General features: G+C 36.1%; 2 protein-coding genes across 3 annotated transcripts in view; one reads left to right on the forward strand and one right to left on the reverse strand.

The window, feature by feature from the left end:
• Window positions 1–19,389, forward strand: part of LOC105830720 (mitotic spindle assembly checkpoint protein MAD2A) — a 212,624-nt gene that overhangs the window by 70,233 nt on the left and 123,002 nt on the right. The gene's annotated exons all lie outside the window — the stretch shown is intronic.
• The window catches only part of LOC105830721 (protein vein), a 359,320-nt gene that overhangs the window by 68,175 nt on the left and 271,756 nt on the right, over window positions 1–19,389 (reverse strand). For both annotated transcript variants that reach the window (XM_028192643.2, XM_028192642.2), the window contains exon 4: window positions 809–917. In XM_028192643.2, the coding sequence (XP_028048444.2) occupies window positions 809–917 (109 nt within the window). The remainder of the gene's footprint in view (window positions 1–808; window positions 918–19,389) is intronic.

The following is a 19,389-nucleotide window of genomic DNA, read 5'->3' on the forward strand; positions in this document are numbered from 1 at the left end:
AGAGTGCAAAAGCTTATAATTTCTCGATTGCTCGATAAGCCGAATTTTTTGCCTTCGGAGAAAAAAAAGGAGAAAACAATTTTCGACCATTTAAAAGTTAGGAAGTATATGAGCTCGGAATATACATTGTTTTAAATTAACTTTGTTATAATTCTTGGAGCGAATAAACACAAATCAAGTATCATTATATAGATACTATTATTAGCCATACGTGATTATTGGTTACTTGGCGTTATAAACATTCAATTGCTGCAAGCATGCAAAATGAGTTAAATCCAATGAGATAAATCCATAAATTTATAAAACGCGGTATATATAACGTACATAAACACGTTTTATTCAAGTTGATGGATTTTGTATGTACATTTTACCAGGATTTAATCTATCTCTCAATTTTAATGCTATAAAAGGATTATCTCGCCATTTATATCTTCCCTATTTATATCTGCAAGCACAAAGCAATCGCAATGTGCTATATTTCTTGTTCCATTTTTTATTTTTCTTTAAAAAATAGATTTAACTCGATTTTTATTTTCTTCTAATATGTAAGATGAAAGTGGTATGGTTTCTATTTACATTTTGTATAGTAACTTTTAATAATCACTATTTTAAATTGAAAATTTAACATTTGCATTCGTCAGTATGTAATATTTAGGACGTTATTTATAAAAATATAACGACCATTGCATAATGGATTAAAGAGAGGAAATAGTGTAACGTTTCTATTAAATTTAAAAACTCAAAAAAATTATATGAAACTGGAGAATTATATAAAAATTCTATAATTTGTGAGTAATATTTTACTTACTTGCATGCTGGTTCACCGACAGTCTCGAAAAATAGGCAGGTACCACCATTCATGCAAAAGTCTCCTGCTATTGGACAGGGCTGCTCCTGCCGCGGCCACGCCGCTGTCGCTGCAATCAAAAATACACATTATTATTATTAAACATATCAATGGATTGTAAACCGCCCAACGATCTGCATCGGATTTTAATGACAAATATAATTTTCCTATTAAATTAAATTTCTTAGCTTTATTTTAAACTGCGCGCCGACAGGTTTCGTCAGACTTGAAACATAGTTACTAATTTAAATTTCGATGCTCGGGAGCATCTTAAAATCCTCCCTTCCCATTTTCCCCGACTGTAAAAACTGTAAATTAATTTATTGTGAAAAATAATACCTCAGCCGGGATTCGAATCCAGATCTCTCGTTATTCCGTGCAAGCGTTCTAGCCAATTCGACCACTAAGGCATATAATATTATTCCTCGCAATAACCAGTATATCTTAAAGCATGTCCTTTCAGGCGACGTATAATAACAATATTAGCACATTAATTCTGACCGATCGGTATATGTTAAATATATCAGTGGATTGTAAATTGCCCAATGGTCTGCATCGGATCTTAGTGATGAATATAATATAATGAATATAATTTTTCTATTAAAAGATCTGAGGTATTATTTTTACAGACCGTTGGGCGATTTACAATCCATTAATATGTTTACCGGTCAGAATTAATGTACTAATATTGTTATTATTATTACATCCTGATGAAAGAATCACGCTTAAAAGCCTATAAATATTTTTTCTGTAATTATTATTCTAATGAAAATCTAGAATCACTTAGGAAATTAATTATCTCATAAAAGTTACACACGGAACAGACACACGAATTACAAAAATGTGCATCAAGTCTTTGCGAGCAATCGTTTAGTAAATCGAAACTCGCTAATACGGCTTTTGTATCGTTTGTTTGCTGCAAAATTTTTGCAAATTACTAGCGTCGCTGAATGTCGTCAACGTGACAAAGAGACAAAGAATCTGGTATCTGAAACATCTGTATTAAATATTTCTTTCCAATCGAAGCTTTAGTGATTATCCAAAGGCTACTATGCTGGCTTCTCGTAATGTGCATTAGCATGATAAAACGAAATACGCCGCACGACAAGATGGAAAGGAAAAACACGTGGATTAAATGCGATAGCGTATTTAATGAAACTGGAATACGCATCATTGCGTAATTAACTACCGTGGACTGTTATGTGTATCTCATGTACAATTTTAATGTTTGGAGATTTTCACGTTCGCGTCGCATACAGACGCGATTCCCGTTCTCTCTCTCTTTCTCTCTCTTTTGCCGTACCGATTTAATTATTAATTTAATTATAACAAACATTAATTAAAATATCGTTAAACTGCATTTACTACAGTGTAACGCAATGCATTTTAGGTGGGCGACATACAATACGGTGTGTTATTTGTTGTAATTGCGTAAAACTCTGCAAAATTGTTCGACGCGTGTTGGTTACGTAAAATTACGTTAGTGTATCGTGTAATGAGATTTATTCATTACCGTTGACATTTTATTAATATGGTGTTGTTTGTGTTATTTTTACGATAACATCACCAACGTTTGAATCATCACATTATCACAATTAGGATTGATTAGATTTTTTTCAGGTATCATTTTTATCCTGGGTTTATACTAACTACTGAATTTATCCTTGTGACATGGTACATTTGGAAGCGCACTAATATTTTTAAAAGAATTACAATATTCAATTACATAAGTGACTAACTTAAAAAATTTCTATGTTTTTACAAATATATTACAGAGACGTGACACCCTTTTTTAATTATTACATAGTTAGGAATTAAGCCGATTATTTATTGGGATCGGCGTTTGAATGAAAATGTACATTAATGAAAAAGATATTTTATTTTAGTACCTATACGTCAGTTTTTTGTTGAATAGACTAGCTCGAAGCAAAAGCAAAGTAAACGAAAAAGCTGGGCGGGAAAAGGAAATTTATTCTAAATGCGCACTTACATAAATTGGGCGTTCAGATAAAGCAGGTGGAATGTGCCGTGAATTTTAGCGACAGATATTGGAAACATCCGCATAGTGAAATCTGTTATCTGGTACGTATCGAGTTTATCCATAGCGACGTGTGAACGCGGAATAAAAGAATTGCATCTGCTTCGGAAGTGCAAGCTGTCGACACAATCGATATCTCCCTTCTGCCCGCCGTTTCTACGTCGAGTTGTTGCTTTCGTCGGCACTTTCACCAGTCGTTCTACTCACTCACGAGTGTAAAACGCGACGCGTCGGAACTTCATCCCTCGCACGGGAGAAAACGATATTCGCACAATATACGCGAACGCTCAAAATGTCGCCATGCATTTTCATAAGCATCGCATTTCCGCCGAATTAATCTTTGACATGCAAATGCGGTGGTTGCGACGAAGGTGGAAAGGCCGAAGTTTATAAAGATCCTACAACATCGCTTGCTTCCCGAAGTTTTCCCGAATCTCTGGCCACTCGCGAGTGTCCTTCTTTTTTCTCCTTCCCTATCACAAAACCGCAACGTTGGCAACGATCGCTAGACAACGCTGACACGTCGATAGCTGCCATCGTACGGTTTACTGTGCTTGCGAAGGATAATTTTATTACTTATTTAATTAACTATATAAAATATAGTTCGACTCGGAACTGTTCCATCAACGTTAAAACAAAAGAGAGTTTTTGTGTATAAAACTCTATAATCCAGATTTATTGTCAGGCGAGAGCCGATTATTAAGGATAATTTTTTTTAAACGCAAATAAATAAAGAAACTTACTATGATTGAAGTTTCATATTTAATATATCAAATTTATTACTTCAAATTCAGTTTTATAAACTGCTTTTTTTTCTGGGTTTAAAATGCATTCATTGTAAGCATCCTTTATAAATATATGGTTTTTATTAGCAATATTATAGTAATAATTACTATAAAAATGATATTCCTGACTACAATTATTTTATTATGCAATTACAGTCGCAAATAATCACACATTTTCTTTCAGTGTAGAGTTCTCCTAAAGACTTTGGAAAAATTTAAACGAATAATATTATTTATATTAAACTCTTACTTATGATTCTTCTTACATAAGAAGACAATAGCTTTTTCTAGCTCGTGAAATCTCGTGGCTTGATTATGCTACCAGAAAATATTGCGATGTCACACTTACCGCGTCGTTACAGTTAATCTAATTGGTCTCGATAAAAAGATCCAATTTACAGAATTGGCTTCATCCGTCGGAGACGTCGTGAAAAAAGCTTTTGCTTTTTGGATTTTCATGAGTCTAGTCGGCGAAAGTGACAACTTCAAAAATGCGCATACAAAAAGATATATTCGCTAAATTACAAAAAATTTCTGATTGCCTCGACGAATGTATCGCATAAAAAAGTCGCGCAGCTGTCATCGACAGAGATAACAGTGGACGTTACTGTAAAGCATAGATTGTTCACAGTTACGCGGTGGAAGTAGATGAATTTTTGATAGTTATTATATAAGATTAATAATCCTATATACGTTCGATCCGGCATTGCCACGTTTTCATCTAGGAGCTTCAGAAAGCATCGGACTAACGCTCCTCGCGGCCCTGTCCGGGTCTAAGTCCTTTTTCGCCCGCGTTTCTTCTCGTTAACTCGTTAACGAGCAGAAGACATTTCGCAGTGAAAGCTCTTACCAGCTCTCCGGCCAGATGGTGCACGTGGAAAAGCATTCCGCTAGACGAAATTTCAATTTTCTCGTCGCCGATGCGCCACCGTAAATGTGTGTTTCACGTTTACATTTACGCGGGCCAGTATACTGCTCTATGCGACCTATCGTGACGTGGTGATTCGCACCTCTCTTGTTACGACTTCTCGTTATAACGACACCCGCTAATTCCGAATATGAAAAGATAGTTTTGTCGGTGTTTCCGGCATTAATGGAACGCAAGCGTTAAGAGAAGGTAGGGACGTTTATCCGTGACAATTTGAAACAGAACTAATCTTTGCACCGTAGGTAATAAATATTTTTAATAAATTTAATTTTTGTATAAATTATAAATTCTTGAGATAGAGATTTTTAAGATCTTCACAAAAAATTCTTACACATCTTTACGTATACATGGAAAAATATCATAAGAAAAGCGATTGCTTAATTTTCTTTTTTAAAAATAACGGTTATTTATTCAAAATATGTCTTGTGTATCCTGGCTAATTTAATGTTCAGTCAAGAATTTTAAATTAAAATAAAAATTTGGTTTATTAATCTGGTTTTTCTTGGATATAATTTTATAATATTAATTCGAAAGAATATAAATTCCTCTTTTTATATAATAATGAGTTTTTCTACAATTGGTAATGAGTATATTTTAAGACAATTATTAAAAAATATTTTTTGTTACAGATAATTGTATTTTACTACAAGAAAAAAAGGAAATTGAGTAATAGCTTTTCTTAGCAGTAGAATATTTTTCTGCGTGTAAACGTGAATATAAAAATGGATTTATATAATTTGGAAATTGATCGACTACGTACGTGAAATTGTATTGGCGTTGTATTAATCAGTAATCGTTCCATGTTAATGTTCAAGCAACTGGGTATCAGGTGCTTTTGCTAATGCGTCTTCATCTCGTAGCAGACTACAATATCAGCAAAACGTTCGCGTGCAATACTAGTATATTCATCACCGTCACTGGCACAGAACGTATTAACCTCCTTATCTATGCAACGTGAGTTTGTTGAACTCCTAATAATTAAACCAAAATCACTTATCGAAATAAATTTTGAAACTTTCATGAACTTTCCGTTATACAGTCTTTAAGTATCATATAAAACAAGTGTATGTATGTTTTTATACATAAAATTCTTATTATTAAAAATATATGTTTTTAAAAATATTTATTATTATATATAATATTAATGCTGTTTGTTAAAGTAAAACAATTTGAAATCATCTTTCCTCCAAAGCTTACATTGCCAATTTACATTTGAAAGATGAGAAGGATAGATAAAAAATGGATTTACAAATTGATTACAGACTTCGATGGCCGCGCGAGATGAGAGATGCCGCCGGACGTTTCTTGCAATTAATTGCGTGTATGCTTTGTTATTTATTTGCTTTCGATTACGACGTGTCTGCCTGCCTGCCTGCCTGCCGATGGAAGTTAACCGCGCGTAAATAAATGATGCCGGAAAATTGAATCGCCAACCGAGTTCAGCGCGGCCGGTATTTTCCCGCGTTTCTCTTTCGAAGACTGCATCGAGGCGCCGCGCCGGTTCAATTTCCTAACGTCATTAGTCATCGCGGCGAATCCGGGGGTTGTAGCGCGCGTGCATCACCCGCGACATGATCGCGTATTTACACGCGCGCGCGACACGGAAATAAAACGTCACGAGTTACACGAGGTGGGCACGGGAGGGCCGTTTGTAATTCGTTGCGACGCGACCGTTACACCGCACAGAATTAGTTTGTAAAGATGCGATTTACAAGAACACCGACAACGACACGCAGGAGAGGGGAAGAGAGAGAGAGAGAAAGAGAGATTTATACCGCGCGCGGAAAAAGAGGGGACGTCGAAATCGAAACCTGCCGCCGCGCTGATATATCGATTCGAAGCGATAACATGCAGCTATTTGAATTCGCCCGACATCGCTTGAAATTCAATGAAAATTCGCCGGCGATAAAACTTCTTGACGCTACGTACATCGACGGGGATGGTTCATCAACCCCGCAACCGCGTTGTTTCATCGAACGCGAGCACGGTCCTTTCTTTCCGTCTCTTACGATCTCATAGGATTTCGTATGCGTCCGCCGTACGCGTTCCCTCCGCGAGAACTAGGAATCTATCGATTTTTATTCCACGGCCTGCAGTTCTTGATTTTAAATGTAATAATTACATAAGTCTGCAATGGTACTTATTTCATCTCTCCCCATTTTTTTTTTTTTATGTAAATAACACAATATAAGATGATTACAGTTCAAGTTTAGACAGACTTGATCAGTGCCGTCTTTCTTGATGGCAACACACAAGCGTTCCCGTAAAAATTGCTGACGTATCGACTAGCATACGAACATGTTGACGTGCGTGCTTTCAAGTTCGTCGTTTCGATGGTTCCTGTTTCCGTGAATTTCCGACTGCGCGAAAATGTTTCATCGAGACGCCGGATCGTCACTGTCGCCGCACTGGTTGCGCTAACAAAAGGACGGAAAACGGTTTCAATTCGGAGTGCGCCTGATGCACGCGGACGGCACATTGTTTGGACACTATTACCGCTGTTATATCCATCGGTTTTTCCAGTTACATGCCGGCAGGTGATCGAGAGGATCTGTCTCGTGACACGGAAAATCTTTCAACTTTAAAGACAGGCAGACAGCCACATGCGCCAAACTCATAGTAACGTTTAATTAACTGTTTATTGTCAAAAGTATTGTCAAAAATATTAACCGTGTATTTTATTAGCAAAGTTTCATCTATTCTGTTCTTCTTGGTTTTAAAATTTTGCCTACAAATCAAATTTACAATCGCAAAATTAAATTTAAATATAATCAAATAAAAACAATAAACAATCTTTCATTACATTACAATTTGTTCCGTAGTTGAGAATTTTTTAACGCAGCTCTTAATGTGAACGTTTAAACGTTTATTAAGTGTGCTTTGCGAAGCTCCATTTAAATTTGTGATCCTGCAAACACGTGCTTGCATCTAGCGTATGCGAATAAATATTTGTTTTAATAATAAAGTCTTAATAATGAGAATGCAATTAATTATTACATGTCATGAATTAATTTTGCGCATGAAGTGCGCATTAATGCACATTAGTAGGGCATTGATCTAATTTTCTTTAACATATTTTGACCTTTAACCTCATATCAGAATAATTATATCAAATGCTAAAGCTAGAATTTTTTGCAGCATTATTCATTATGTTTAAACTTCTTTTATAATTATTTTCAGAACTACATTTAGCTATATTCTTAGATAATATAAATCCATTCTTTCTCTGTAAAAGTTAATAAAAATTTCATTTAAAAAAGGTTTTAAGTATTAAAAATTGTCTTAAATATTAAAAAAAAGCAACCAGCTTCAGTTGACATAATTATTTTGATATCTACGACACTCAAGTCAAAATATATTAAGCAAAATCGGATCAATATTCTATTAATGTAAATAAATGATTTTATGCGCAAGGTTGGTTTATGACATGCGATGATTGCATTCCCGATTTTATTATTAAAACAAGTTTATTCGCATATTAAATAGAAAAAAATATCTTTTCGATAATAAAGCGTTTGGCTATTTCAAAAGTGACGATCTGTGACATTTTGTAAATAATTAACCTTTTAAATAAATCAATTGAATTTTTACATTATTGAGCATACATAATTATTAAAATTATCGACTGAAATAGTTTAAGAATTGCGATCAAAGATAGCTTACTTGTCGAAAACGCGAAGGTAAATTTCGAGAGTTATTTCGAGAGTGTACCGTCGTTCCTCTCTCTCGTACGAAACGAGGTCGATCGAGCTATCTGGTTGCAACGCAAAGAAAGCGCACGATGGGAAAATGAGAAAAGCCGCCACCGCATATGACGATATGGCGACGAAGAGCCGCGCTGCGTGAAAGAAAAGAATAAACGGCGACGGTGTTTGTTCGTCGCTAAAAGGCATTAAAAGTCCGTGTGTATACACGCGGTGACGTCGAAGTGAAACAAGCGTAAACGGAAACGTAAGCGCTCTAGATTCCTTCTGAAGCCGCTTTTGAGGACACGTTCCTCGCGCATACGTCAAGAACTCCTTCTCGACTCCTTGTTGGGATTATACACGTCGCGTCTCTAAAAGAGATGTTGCGAGCGCGAAAACGGAACGTCGATCCCCGAATAGAAAGCGGCAGAGGCGCGTTTTTTTTTTTCGCCGGCGAAATTAACGGAAACTTTTAGCCTAAATGTACAATCGCGTGTGCGAGTCTGCTTATTTATCCGCGAAACGTCGTTCCTCATTCACGCCGCGAAAGAATTCGCCGTGGAGGAACTCGCGGAATCGCGAGGTGCTCCGCAACGGGGAGAATGCGGCATTGTTTCGGAAGCGCCTCGGAAAAAAAACGCGGTATGGCGTGAATCTTCGTTCGTTATCCCGTGAATCTCGTCGTGTATGTGAAAAGGTGAACTGGCGAAAAATGTTTGTTATTACTCTTTTTTTAATAACAAGTTACAGGAAATGAGAAAGTGTATGCAAAGCACACAATAATCAAAATATTTCGATTTAAATAATTCACTGATAAAAAATGCTTCGACTCTTTATTGCTTTGCAGTTTTAAAGAAATTCACCATTTGCTATTTTTATGAGTGTAAAAGCATTTAAATCTTTTTTATGTATTAATTAATTATATATTTTATATTTGTCAAGTAATTATACATTAAGAACAAAATTGTGCACTTTATAGCACTTTAAAGAAGAAATTATTTTGAATTTGCCTTATCTTCTGGATCTCTCTTTAGATATATCTACGCAATTATACACGTACATAATTTGCGATGTTTTTCAGGACAGACAATACGTCCTAGCAAACGCTCGGAAACATAGGTTTGTATTTCGATGCAATGCAAATTTGGCTGTGCTATTAGTGCAGGCTGTCAGTTAAGTAATTATTACGCGCGCGTTGTAATTTCAAATGGGATTGTACGGCACCGCCGTAAATTTGGGCAATCATTAATAGTCAATTGAGAATGCGCACTCGATTCTAGAACGCCTGATGAACCCTAGTTGTTAATTACTCATTTCGGTTTTCAAAACCGTCGGGCAAAACTGACAGCTGTCGTTGCTCTACTCGAATTCAAATACGATAACACGATTTTATATTTTGCTTTTGAAAACTACCATGTTGAAACAGTAGAATATAATTTGACTGGCGAAAAATTGCAATTTATCGAGTATACTCGAGCACGAAATTAAAGTCAACATGCGTTTGCGACTAAACGAAATACAAAATTTGCAATAACGCGTAAATCAATTTGGATTGCCGCCACACACACATTAATCTCATATATTTATTGGATAGTATTCTATCTTCCGTACACAGTGTACCGATGAAATCGCAATAATGTGCGAATGTATCCAGGTGTACGTGTAATATATCCAGAATCTATCAGTGATCATGTTAAACTTTTAACAACTGTGACTACGTCACTTCATTCTAACGATCGCTATCGTGATATTAACTTTGATTAAGTTACATTAATGTAATATTTTCATTTAAATGCTTTATTTTAAGTTAAAAGTAACAATTGAAGAGTTTCCTACAAAAAACAAACAATTCCACTTTTTGTAAATCCGAGTTATGACATCAAATCATTCTATCATTTATCAGTACGGTAAACAATTATGTTTCGACAAGAATGAAACAGAAAATAGGATGTATGTAGGTAGTAGATATAAAATTTTTCCAAGAACCAAACCAGGCCAGAAATTCTTCATCTTTTTCTTAATGAATCTTCAGATTAATCGAAGCTTAAAAAAAGTACTTAAAATATTAATCAAAGCCTACAACTTTGTTCTTATATCTATTATGTATCCATAGAAAAATTATCATTATTTATATTATGCAATGAATAACAATTTAAAAGTGAAAAGTTTTTTGCTTGCTGAAAATTTAATTTTTTAGACTCGTTTAGTTTTCATTGGAAATCCTTCAATTGAGTTACATGTTGTGGGTAATTACGCTTTCGTAAGATGCAACGAGGCTGCCACTTTATATTCAACATGCTAAAAAATATTAAATATAATTATAGAAAACAGTACATCACAGTTTCTAGCGTAACGTTTAGCGAGCCTATGAGATTTCGTTTCTTTCTTACTCTCCCTTCAATCCCCATTGCGGCAATAAAATAAAAGTGAACAATGAATCGCGGGTTAGATTGAAGGGCTATGAACTGGACGATGCGGAGAGTCTGTGTTGGCGTTTCGCGCACGGGCGGTGTGTCGGCCAACGAAATTTTCTCGTTTCTCTCTCTTAATACTCTTTTTTCCTTGCCCGGCCATGTTCATCCCCCGTTCCCCTTCCCGAGCCGACGTATCGACGCCCCGGCCGACAATCGATCATACGTCGACGTTCGTCACGCGATTCCACCGCCAGCCGAAAACTATCGCGGTCATTAATCTGCCCGGCCCCTGTCGGCCCTGCCCGTGCCGCTGTCGATCGAAGGATAGAAATTGTCTCCGGCTCTCCGGCCGGTACTTTGGCCAGGTATTTCAACCTTATTCTCGTAAAAATCGCATACGCCCGCCGCCGTCATTAATCCGACGTGATCCCGTCGGTCATTCGGGCATGAACCGGAGTTAATCGAGCGATTTTTAGCGGCTCTCTTTTCCATTTTTGTACCCTCTTTTTTTTTTTTTTTTAATAAAAATTGCACGTTGGTTATTAAGCCCCATTGTAATTCGACGATCGAGGCGCGTTTTTATTCGCTTCACACGTCATAATTGAAACAGTTGATAGGGATTTTTCACCCGATTATTTACCCGAATGTATACGTTTGACAAATACGAACATTTAAATTTTATAAATCATCGATATTTTTACAATGTCGGACGTCACTGAACAATCGATATAAACAAGTATCGACATAGCAAGTGTAAAGTTCTCGAAGTATTAATGTTTGACAGTTTTGTTAATAATACTGGAAAAAAAGATTTTGTGCAATATTAGATAATAAAAGTATTGACATAAGTTGGAATATGTTTATTAATTCTGAAGTATTTTAAACATATTAACGGGACGTAACTCGAAAGTACGCAAACTATCACAGAATTATCGTTTGTCAAATATTATTTACATCTTTACATGCCGGTATTTTTGCTCAATAATCTTTCTAGGAATTCCAGATAACACGATCGAGAGTTGTTTAAGGTGAAATATTACGGAGAATGCTCGGTATTTAATATATCAGCGGCAATTCTCAGTCGGTTGGCATGAATTTTCTATCCGATTTTCTAGGAATACAAGCGAACAGGGACGTCTGGACTCGCGCCGCAGTAGTGCTGCTCGAGACTGATCAGACATTCAGGTTCCGTTCTTCGTAGCGCGCAGCAGGCTTTTAATATTTAACCCATGATACTTCGCGCGAATAGCTACATGACACCTGATACCAACTTGGCATATCGCGTCATTCATATCATATGCGTTCCGATATATAAAATGGAAACGGAAAAATTGATGCTGTTACATATGCAAAAGCATAGATAACTAGTGTCGCAGCAAAACTTATCAGATTATTTTGAGAAATATATGTTTGTAAAATTTCATTATAATTCATAGCGTAATTTGCAAATTGTCGCACGATAACAAATGTTCCTAGTGATTCAGAGATATTTCTATAACAATGAATAAATATATAATTTTATCATAAATATATAATTTTCAATGTAATTTATATATTATATTATATATAATAATAAATTTTATATAATATAATGATAAAGTTTATTAAATAACTTTAACAGTTAATAAAGACGTCATGTCAAGTAATTGCACAAATCTAAGTCTCGGTCAGCTGCAGAAAAGAAAAATTAGTTCTGCAAAACTTCTGCAAATTTAGTTTTTATTTTCGAGCGGTAGTAAAAAGCAGAAAATATTACTTTTGGAATGTGTCGTATTGCACGAGACCGTTGCTGCATTAAATGTTTGAGTTGTCCATGATGGGATCTCACGAGCAAACACGAGTAACTAGCGTTGAGGAAACAACTCTCTCGTAAAACACTAAGTAAACCTTCGAACGACATACTTCGACGCCATCAAAAATCTGCCAATCCAATTTGAGAAACTGTAATATTAAAAACTTTATATCGTTCTCCATTCTGTATTTATATAAACGAGTAACTGCTTATTATTGATGAGCTATTTTCAATGAGCAAAAAACTTTCGTCGGACTTTCAATGCAAGAATTTTTAGAAAAAAAAAAACTCATTTTCTGTTTATTTTATAAATGTGTTAATTTTATAAATATATAACCAAAGATTAACATGATTAAAAATCTAAATTGGTATTTCCATCTTTTTTTATTATACAATTGTTTATTTATTTATTGTATTTGTTGAACAACGACATCTTACTATTTTCAAAATTTGAAAAACCGAGAGAACCGAAATTTTCTTTCCTTTCACAATTTTTTATAAATTTCTTTCTAAAAATCGAAAGATATGAGAGCGATAATTTTTTAACAGAACAATTAAAGGCATGCTCGCGAAAAAACTAAATGCTCTTCCCCGTTCAAATCAATCACGAGGATGATTGTCATCTGCTATCAATAACGCCACAATAACGACGATGCCGTGTTCCGACGAGTCGAAAATTGCGATTTAATTGAGTATCAGCGGTCGCCGAAAAAGAGTCCGCGCGATATAGGACATTTTGTTGTGGAATTAAATACTTTCGATAAAAAATGGGGGGATCGAGGGATTTTTCGCACGCATGAAAGGCTGAATTCTCCCATGCCGGTAGTTTTTCGCCAGTAACGGATCGGTGATAATGGTACGGGTAGAGTTTATCGAACCGCCACACCAGGTGTGATAAAATTAAATTTTTTGTTCTTTTTTTACCCCCCTCCCCCCTCTCTCTCTCTCTTGCTTTTTAACCTGCCAAAGCAAGATTAGTAATAACAAAGTGAACACGTATTTCGTGAGCGGACCGCGAGTTCACTCCGTTCGTCACGTGCGGCAGGTTAGAACATATTACGGTCATGCAACCGTCCTGTGGGAAGGATAAGGAGGCATACCTCGTTGGTATTTTGCCGATGAAAATGTAATTTTTTTTATTAAACCGTCGACGGCGGGCAAACTGATTTGCTTTACGACGTTTTCGGTGGAAGACGGATGACCAATCGCGATGCACGAAGCTTGGCCTAATAATGCTTGCGCTGCACGATATCGTTGGCCGGGTTTGTACGATTCACGTGATACGTGAATCAACAAAATCAACATGTTTTCTTCCTCGAAGGCAGAAGCAAACAGTAACGCGTTCATCGAGTAAGTCACTATCAGTGAGTAGCTTCGACTTTAACTTTAATTTCAGTGCAGTAGAAAAATCTGTTATAATTTTTTATTATACTTATTTTTATCGGTACTGAATGATTGATTACTGATTTCAAAAGGTCACGTCTTTCTCAGGAAACACTACATTTTTCCAATCATCGCTTTGAATTATAATTGTTGGGAAAACACATTTTTTAAAAGAAACTTCTGAAATAAAGTTTGTAATCAACCTGTAATGTTTTTTTTTCACTTTTTGTAAAACGCCTCTATTAAAAATCGGGAATACTTTACATGAAATGTCGCTCCGGCGCAAACTTCCTCTTCAGGGGGAAGTATTCAAAACTATTAAAGCAGACGTTACGCGAAGCAATACACACGCGTATGGAAAGATGAAGGAAGAGTCTAGGTGGACGTGTATATACAACCGTCTCGGTTAAGCATGTGTAGAAACGCATTTCTCGTACGGTAGCTTGGAGAACGGCACCTGGGGGCACAATCTTCCTTTTGCGTTACGTCGCGGCGTCATGCTGGGGCAATCCGACTGGCGCAAAAAGGCTGAACAACGGCCACTGCCAGGGCGACTGCAACATGTCGCAACTGCGCCCCGCTTGATTCGTTTTCGCTTCCCTCCTGATTGAGTTCGGAGTCGTTACACACGCGAATGAACGAAACCGTTCACAACACCTTGAATAAAGCAGATATAGGGTAATGCCGGTATTTACGCCGTAGAAGTCAGAAAAGATAGAAGGAACGAAGGCAATTTGCCTTCGCATCTAATCTATTATAAGCTTAGTTCTTGTATTCTTTGTATAGCTTGATTGTCCATTAATGAGTGATCGTATACATCTCATCTTTTTTAATATTCACAGCAAAAAAATGCAAGAGTTTCTAAAAGCTTTTTCAGGTATAAAAAAATGAACATTTCGCTCTTTTAATTTTTTAATAATATTAAACAGTATGAAGTTCTTATGGTATTGCTTATTTAATTTTAAACATGGTAAATAATACTTGATAAATTACGCTACGTCTTACTCTTTAAAAGCAAGACAGTCGTCAGCCTTTCAATCTTTAACTTAAATGGGTACATTCTGTGGTAACAAATGTTTCTTTGTTTGAACAGAAATGGAATAAAATGTTATTTTTTTAATGTAACGGTATATATATCTCGGAATTATTTTAGTTTCCCTAAACAGCACAATAGAAATCTAGGAAATAACTGAACAATTTCGATCAAAATCCATTTCGAAAAGTTCTATAATACATGTCCCGATGATACAAGGATCGTTATTATTGCATATCTGTTTTAAAAGTATCGAGTGTTCGAGATTTTAGGCAGATGTTTAAATTTGTCATGAAATCGAAATGTTCGCAATGACGTTTGAAATTTCGATCAAAATGTTCCGTGTAATTTTTCGATGAGCGGCATAACGCGATGCCACGAGAAATCCGCGGCATAAAAGCGGATTTCTCTTGAGTGCGCGGGAGAGCGAAACATTCGCCTTGATTGGATCGTTACACGATTCGATAACGCTCTACTACCGTTTTCAGCAGATTACGATGAGCGCACTCACAAATCTGAAATCAAATCGAAGGAATATTTGTCGAAAAAAAAAAACTGAAACATAGCGATGATGGTTACATGGGGCCCAATACATGAGCAATTTGGGCTGTTAAAAGTTTTAAACACCGTAATGTAATTCATCAAATCGATTAGAGCTCGTTTTATATTTACTTGCGGATTGATCGTAAAATTGGTTATAATTACTTAAACGCCCATACAAATGATAATTGTCTGTACACTTGAATAAATGGTTTCCTCATTAATTTGTAAGCAGCTATTGCTCTGATTATGTGAGATCGAATTATCTCATCATTATCATTTGACAGCGACGTTAATATAGATACATGATGTGAGATAAATATATATGCACTTTTGATCTGCAGTACTCTAGTTTAGCGGAGGTTTCATCTATTTGTAAAATATGTTCGGTAATTCAGCTTCAGATGACACGGTCAGTGTACGCCATTGGTCAATATGACATTGGCCAAATTAATTATGCATTACCAGTGTCGATATATTCGATCTAAAAGCAATTGTTTAAAGCATATGAAAGGTGACCAATTAACGTTGGCCACATTTGACAGTACGTATATGTTTTCTGCAATAAGCAATATATTAAGTAACGCAAGATGAACGTATTTTTATTTTTAAATGTGTAAAATCAATGTTTTCGACTGGTACAATAATCTCATAACTAAATTTTTTAATTTGTGTGAGAAATAACCTAAACTTTCGGGTCCAAGACACTCGAAACAAAAATCGTAATAACATTAATTTGATTATTATTAAAAAGAAATTCAACGTACGTTGAATTATTCAATTAGTTAAAAAAAAAGAAAGAAATTTATAACAAAAATATATAATAAGATTATAAAAATTGCTGCATAAATATTATAATTTCTATTATAATACTTACAGAAATTATAATATTTTTATAATTTTCATCCTTTTATTATGTTTTTGTACTTTTTCTATTAAAATAGAACACGTTAAAACATCGGGCTCAGAAAGAATTAAATTCAATGTCATTCGCATAACAAAGCTTTTAAATTGCTTGTACGTGTATTTTAACGCTGTTTTGAAGTCTGTTGTTGTAATCGATGAGCACCTTTGTGCCTCTGTGTAACGTTTGACACGACCGACGCGTCATCGAAGAGTGCTGTTAGCTTCTAGCTAACATCAGGCACGAATAGCACGATCTATCTCATATTAACTCGCGGCGACGTTGTTGAAATTTGTCGGATAGCCAGCAGAGCTTTAATCAGACTGATAACGAACGTAACGAAGTTATTTTCGACATTTATTGGATCATAACATATTCAGGAAATGAGATCGCGAAATGAGGTCTCATTACACGGTATATTTTTGGGCATTCGCGTGAGTGCTTCGTGTGATTGCGTAGAAGTTATTCGATAATAGATAACATTTGCATTCGGGAATATCGCTAAAATATCCAAAATCGGGGTGACCTAAAATCTGCGCACGTATGAATTCCGACACGGTTAACTTACCACAACCTATCGAGGCCTTGATGTGTCTGCTCGTTTAGCTCCAATGGACATTTCTTAGTTTCACGGGCGTATATTATATATGATAAAGGACTTAACTCGGTACTCATTACGGGCCCGCTGAAATAATCCCGACTACGTCATTTTTATCCGTTTTCTCTTTTTCTCCCTTTCGTCCTCCCACCTCCTCTGTCTATGTCTCTCTCCTCTCTCGTGTCGGAAGCCACCGGCGACATTTTCGCGTCGGGGTATCGCCACTGGTCGTTATTCACCGGCGTTAAACAGCGAAAATTTCAACAAAGCCCCGCCCGCGCCGTTATATTTCTCCTCTCTCTCTCTCTCTGTCTCTCCCTCTCTTCCATCCCCCACGCAAAATACAATGAATATCCGAGCGCGTTCGTCCGGACTCCGCGACGATCAGAGACCCACATGGAAGACCCGCGGAACTTTTAATCCGTCCCATTCTCGACCGAGGGAGATAGGTCGTGTCGCGAATCCGCGATACTGCACAGAAGTGCCTCCTCTCCCCCTCCGCTCTTCGCGGGAGGGTATTTCGCGTATAAATCGCTTAATCTCTTAAAAATACGATCGGACTTGCGCATTCCACAGTACATTGCACACAACGTAACCACTCGATAGTGTGTGGACATTGTGAAAATCCCCGGCTGCATGCCGTATTGATACAAACGTCAGCGGCAAAAAAAAATCCAACGCCACATTTTTTTTCGGACGGTTATCAAGCGTCGTTGAAACAAAGGATGATAATGAAAATTATGAACAAATAACAACAAAGGTTTCGTGAGATGTTAAAGGGATATTTGCGAGGAATATAAATCGTGAATATAATTGTGAGAGTGCGCACGTTAAAAAAAAAAAAAAAATTTCGCAGAGGCGTTCGCGATCGCGTTGTACAATTTTTGTGATAGCTCACTAACTCCGTGCAGCATCTCGTCTAAACCGGCAGCGGTTAGCCAACTAACGAGCGGTCGAGTAATGTCAAAACATTAATCGTGCCTAGTGGTTTACCGAAACCGAAACGTCGATTTGCGGCGCGAATCATCGCCGGTTAAATACCGCGGAACTCCAAGATACAAGTGCAATGTATTCACCGATGAATATATAACGTTTTCACATTGTTTAAATGGTCGGTATCACGCGATTAAGTTACATTATTCTTAAATTATGATTCGCTGCACGTACGTCATTTCCGATCTAGCATCTTATATTTAAAAACGGCTTGTTTCAGCCCGTTGAGTGCGTTTTATTCAATTTTTGTTCTACGTAAAAATTGCAAATAATTCACCTTTAATTTCAAAGCAAATTTGTATGCGCATACGGCTATTTTATTTAAATAAAACATAAATATTTTTGTTCTCTCTTCCTTTCTCTTTTTAAAAATATGTATTTACTTTTTCATTTCCTTTCAGTTTCTTTTGAAATAACAAATTTACAAAACGTTTCAATAAAACGTCTACATATCTCTGACACGTTCTATTATTTTTGATAAAAAAATAAGTTTGAAGAATGATAATCCATCTCGTTACACATGTTTTAAAAAATTTATATTGTTGACTAACTATAAAAATATAGTTGGATAAAAAAAATGACAATTAATTATAATGATATTATGGTTACTGCTACTATTTTTTTCTCGGTGTAAGATCAAATAAAATAAAAGCTCAATAAAAAAATTATTTATTGAGCAATGATCAAAATTAGATTAAAGATACACATATTAAAATTAAGCGGTTTAAAGGCAGTTGTTATTTCTCTAACAACTAAATACAAGAAGTGCATGCGATGTACGCTTTTAGAGAACAAGACAGTTAAGTAGGGCAGAATGCGCATTCGGAAATTAATTGTGTTCGTAACTTGTCCATTGAATTATATCGCGGCAGTTACGCGTGTCAACGTCGCGCGCACCCACACACAAACAGATACGGGGGGAGATTCGATTTCGCGTATTGTTACGCCGAATTGTCCCATTTGCGTTTAGCGAAATATCGAATTTCGATCGCGCGTGTATCTTCCTTTATTGGCCATCACCGGTTCGCGAGTGACGTTCGTCTCTCTTCGCTGCGAGTAATCGAGCGTGATTCTGCTCGACGGAGAAAAATATTTGGCATAGGAGATGATGGCTCCGACGGCCATATAGTGCAATTTCGTAATGTTATATTCGGATATTTGAGAACTTTACGGTCAAATTTTATTTAACAAAAGCACCAACGAAAGATTCTTTTAACAATAATACATATGAGACCGTATATGTGTGTAATACAATTCAAATAGATAGACGAATAAACAATCAGCGGATTTCAGTGTTTCCTTTGTGTAATTTGTACATTTATATTTAAAAAAAAATTTTCTTTTAATTCTTTTTACATGGGGTCAATCCAAATTCCATGTTTTTACCAAAGAAAAATGGAATTACGTGTTTTTTTGCGACGTGACTCTCTAAAATACTACTGCGCGTT

This window comes from Monomorium pharaonis, chromosome 5, assembly GCF_013373865.1.
Source record: "Monomorium pharaonis isolate MP-MQ-018 chromosome 5, ASM1337386v2, whole genome shotgun sequence".
NCBI lineage: Eukaryota > Metazoa > Arthropoda > Insecta > Hymenoptera > Formicidae > Monomorium > Monomorium pharaonis.